The sequence below is a fragment of the Polistes dominula genome, unplaced genomic scaffold (genome assembly GCF_049000335.1).
Source record: "Polistes dominula isolate Pdom_NZ unplaced genomic scaffold, Pdom_raw_medaka contig_19, whole genome shotgun sequence".
NCBI classification, from domain to species: domain Eukaryota; kingdom Metazoa; phylum Arthropoda; class Insecta; order Hymenoptera; family Vespidae; genus Polistes; species Polistes dominula.
In genome coordinates this window covers 4,610,523-4,613,558 of record NW_028301058.1, presented here as the reverse complement: position 1 = coordinate 4,613,558, position 3,036 = coordinate 4,610,523, and the positions used below count along the sequence as shown (strand labels likewise).

Below are 3,036 nucleotides of genomic sequence, written 5' to 3'. Positions count from 1 at the left end.
AGGTAAAAAGCGTGACATGAGGCACCTACTGCATTCAGACGTAGTCTTACTCAACAGTGGTGACATACTAACTTCCACCAAAGGAGACGCAAGTTCCATCGTAGACCTCACGTTCGTCAGTAACAGCCTCGCGAGAAGTAACCTCAACTGGAAGGTGCTGGATATCTACACTGCCAGTGACCACAATGCGATTGTCTGGGGAAATTTCGAATGACCGGGATACTAGAGGAACTAATAGGTTACCTAACCACATTCGGTGGAGAGTAAAATCTTTCGACGCGAGTACACTGACGACTGCCCCGGATATTGGCCCGATTACCGCTGGACGCGTAGAAGATCAGACTAAAGAACTTATGGAAAGAGTGACCGAAGCCTGTGACGCCAGTATGCCACGAAAACGAGGCATAGAGAAATAGAAGACCCGCAGTGCACTGGTGGAACGATCACATCAGCGATCTTCGTAGAGAATGTCTCAGGAAAAGAAGGATATCACAGCGTGGCTTCCGTCGACCTAACTTTGCGGAATTGGTGGCAGAGTATAAAAAGGCCCGTCGGGAACTGAACAAAGCCATCAAGGATAGTAAAGACGCTGTTGGAAAGAACTCGTCGAAGAAGTGGAGAAGGACCCATGGGGCAAACCGTACAAGGTGGTCACGGCTCACCTGGAAATACCAGCCAATGCCGTCGCCTACATGTCCGCGGCTCCTAGAGAGGATTGTTACTGCACTGTTTCCTCAACAACCGGTATTCACCGGCCAGTTAAGGCAGCTAAATCCTGAAAACATTCCAGCTGTCACGGAAGAAGAACTAATGGAGGCTAGTAACCGCGTCGGGAATAACAAAGCGCCGGGACTAGACGGAATCCCTAATATTGCCTTTGAAACAGCCATAAAGGCAGCACCAACGTTATTCTTGAAAGTTTACAACACGTGCCTCAAGGAAGGGACATTTCCTCGGAAATGGAAACAACAACGACTGGTTCTACTCCCTAAAGGAAAGAACCCACCAGAAGAGCCGTCATCCTACCGCCCACTTTGCATGCTGGATACAGTCGGTAAGATATTCGAACGCATTATTCATCAAAGAATAGAAGCAGTTGTGGATCCACTCCTGGCGAACAACCAGTATGGACTCCGAAAAGGACGATCAACCCTGGACGCGATCAATCTGGTTGTTACTACGGCCCAGGAGGCAATTGCAGGAACCAGATGGAAGGGTGGTACGAAGAAGTACTGCCTGGTGGCGACGTTAGACATCAGAAACGCCTTCAACTCTGCTAACTGGGACTGCATTATGCAAGCTCTCCAAGAGAAGAACGTGCCAGGATATCTACGTAAAATAGTAGCTAGCTACTTCACGGATAGAGTCCTGAGATATGACACAAAGGACGGCCCGAAAAGTACGAAATTACCGGAGGTGTTCCGCAGGGCTCTGTTCTTGGCCCACTGCTGTGGAATATCATGTATGACGGGCTTCCTAACAAGGCTAAAGATCCCGAGGAATGTTAAACATGTAGCGTATGCGGACGACGTGGCCGTAGTGATTGTCGCTAAACACTAGGACGAGGATTCACCCCATGTTTGATCTAGCATTCCAGCAAGTTGACCAGTGGATGGACACAATGAATCTTCAACTGGCGAAACATAAGACTGAGGCAGTGCTTATTACCAGCAGAAAAGTGTTAGAGACCATCAAGCTTAAAGTCGGCGAACAAGAAAATCACATCACAACCTTATATCCGATATTTGGGAGTGATGCTTGATGCCAGTCTCAACTTTAAACAGCAAGTGGAACACGTCAGTGCCAAAGCATCAGTAGTGAGGGCAAGTCTCGCACGATTGATGCCTAACGTCGGAGGCCCAAAGCAGAGCAGGAGACTACTGTTGGCAACTGTAGTCACATCAGTGCTTACGTACGGAATATCCATTTGGACCGATGCGCTAGAATTACAAGAAGCATGGAGAAAGGCTGGACCAGTATATCGTCTGAGTGCCCTAAGAGTAGCTTGCGCCTTCCGCACAATATCTGAAGAAGCAGTGTGCGTCATTTCTGGAACTCTACTCTCTCAGAGTCCTAGCTGAAGAAAGACGGAACCTTTACCAACGAAGGAGGTCAACAACACTGAGCGCAGAAGAACTCAGATTGGAACAAAGACAGCACAGCATCGCACGATGGCAATCTCAGTGGGATGCCGCAGAGAAGGGTAGATGGACGTCATCGTCTCATACCAAAGATCGACATTTGGCTGAACCGGAACCACGGTGAGGTCAACTACTATCTAACGCAGATGTTGTCAGGACATGGCTGCTTTCGGGCTTACCTTCACCGCTTAAGGCATGACGATTCTCTGGAGTGCCCGTCCTGCCCTTTGGAACCAATGAAGATGCAGAGCACGTTTTTTTCGAGTGCTCGCGTTTCAATCAACAACGTGATGAGCTGGAGAAGATCCTGAAGAAGACAATTCAATCAGAGTCAATCGCAGAAGCAATGCTGTTTTTAGAAGCTGCCTGGAATGCAACGAACACTTTTGCCACAAAAGTGCTTACAGAGCTGCGTTCCATCGAGAGAAAAAGAGCAAAAGACAGAAGCTAGAAGGAAGAAATAACATCTTAGCCACCAGAAGGAAGAGCGACATCTAATTCCTCCCCCCGCGTAGAAATGCCTTACGGCGCACCGTGAGGGATCGGAGGATAGAAGAGAAAGAGAGGTTTGGGGTTTAGTGGGTAGGGACGTGAGCGTCGAGTTTAGTTTGACGCTGCGCCGAGTCACTCCACATATCGAAGCCAAACAGCTATACCTAGAATCCGTAAAAAGGATTCCCCCCTAAGGAAAAAAAAAAAAAAAAAAAAAAAAACACCAGGAGAGTCTTTAATCCCTGGGTTTAACGTCACTAAGGTGGCGGATAGGGGAATGCCTGCTAGATATAGCAGGTAGGAGGAACTTTTCTCCCGCAAGAACCGAGCAGACTAGAGAAAGGAGCCGCAAATAATAGGCCAATAATGGAGAACCACGACAGGTGTGGTACCAGTTACGGTG

The 3,036-nt window shown here is 48.3% G+C and overlaps 1 protein-coding gene across 1 annotated transcript; it reads left to right on the top strand.

Annotated features, from left to right (window-relative positions):
* Positions 1 to 1,754: 1,754 nt before the first annotated feature.
* On the top strand, positions 1,755 to 2,081 carry LOC149031520 (uncharacterized). Its single transcript, XM_089175756.1, has one exon. The coding sequence runs from the start codon at positions 1,755 to 1,757 to the stop codon at positions 2,079 to 2,081; it is 327 nt and encodes a 108-aa protein (XP_089031882.1).
* The last annotated feature ends 955 nt before the right edge of the window (positions 2,082 to 3,036 follow it).

Bases quoted from the DNA above. Each gene is read 5' to 3' on its own strand.
- LOC149031520 (XM_089175756.1), top strand. From the start codon at position 1,755: ATGCTTGATGCCAGTCTCAACTTTAAACAGCAAGTGGAACACGTCAGT.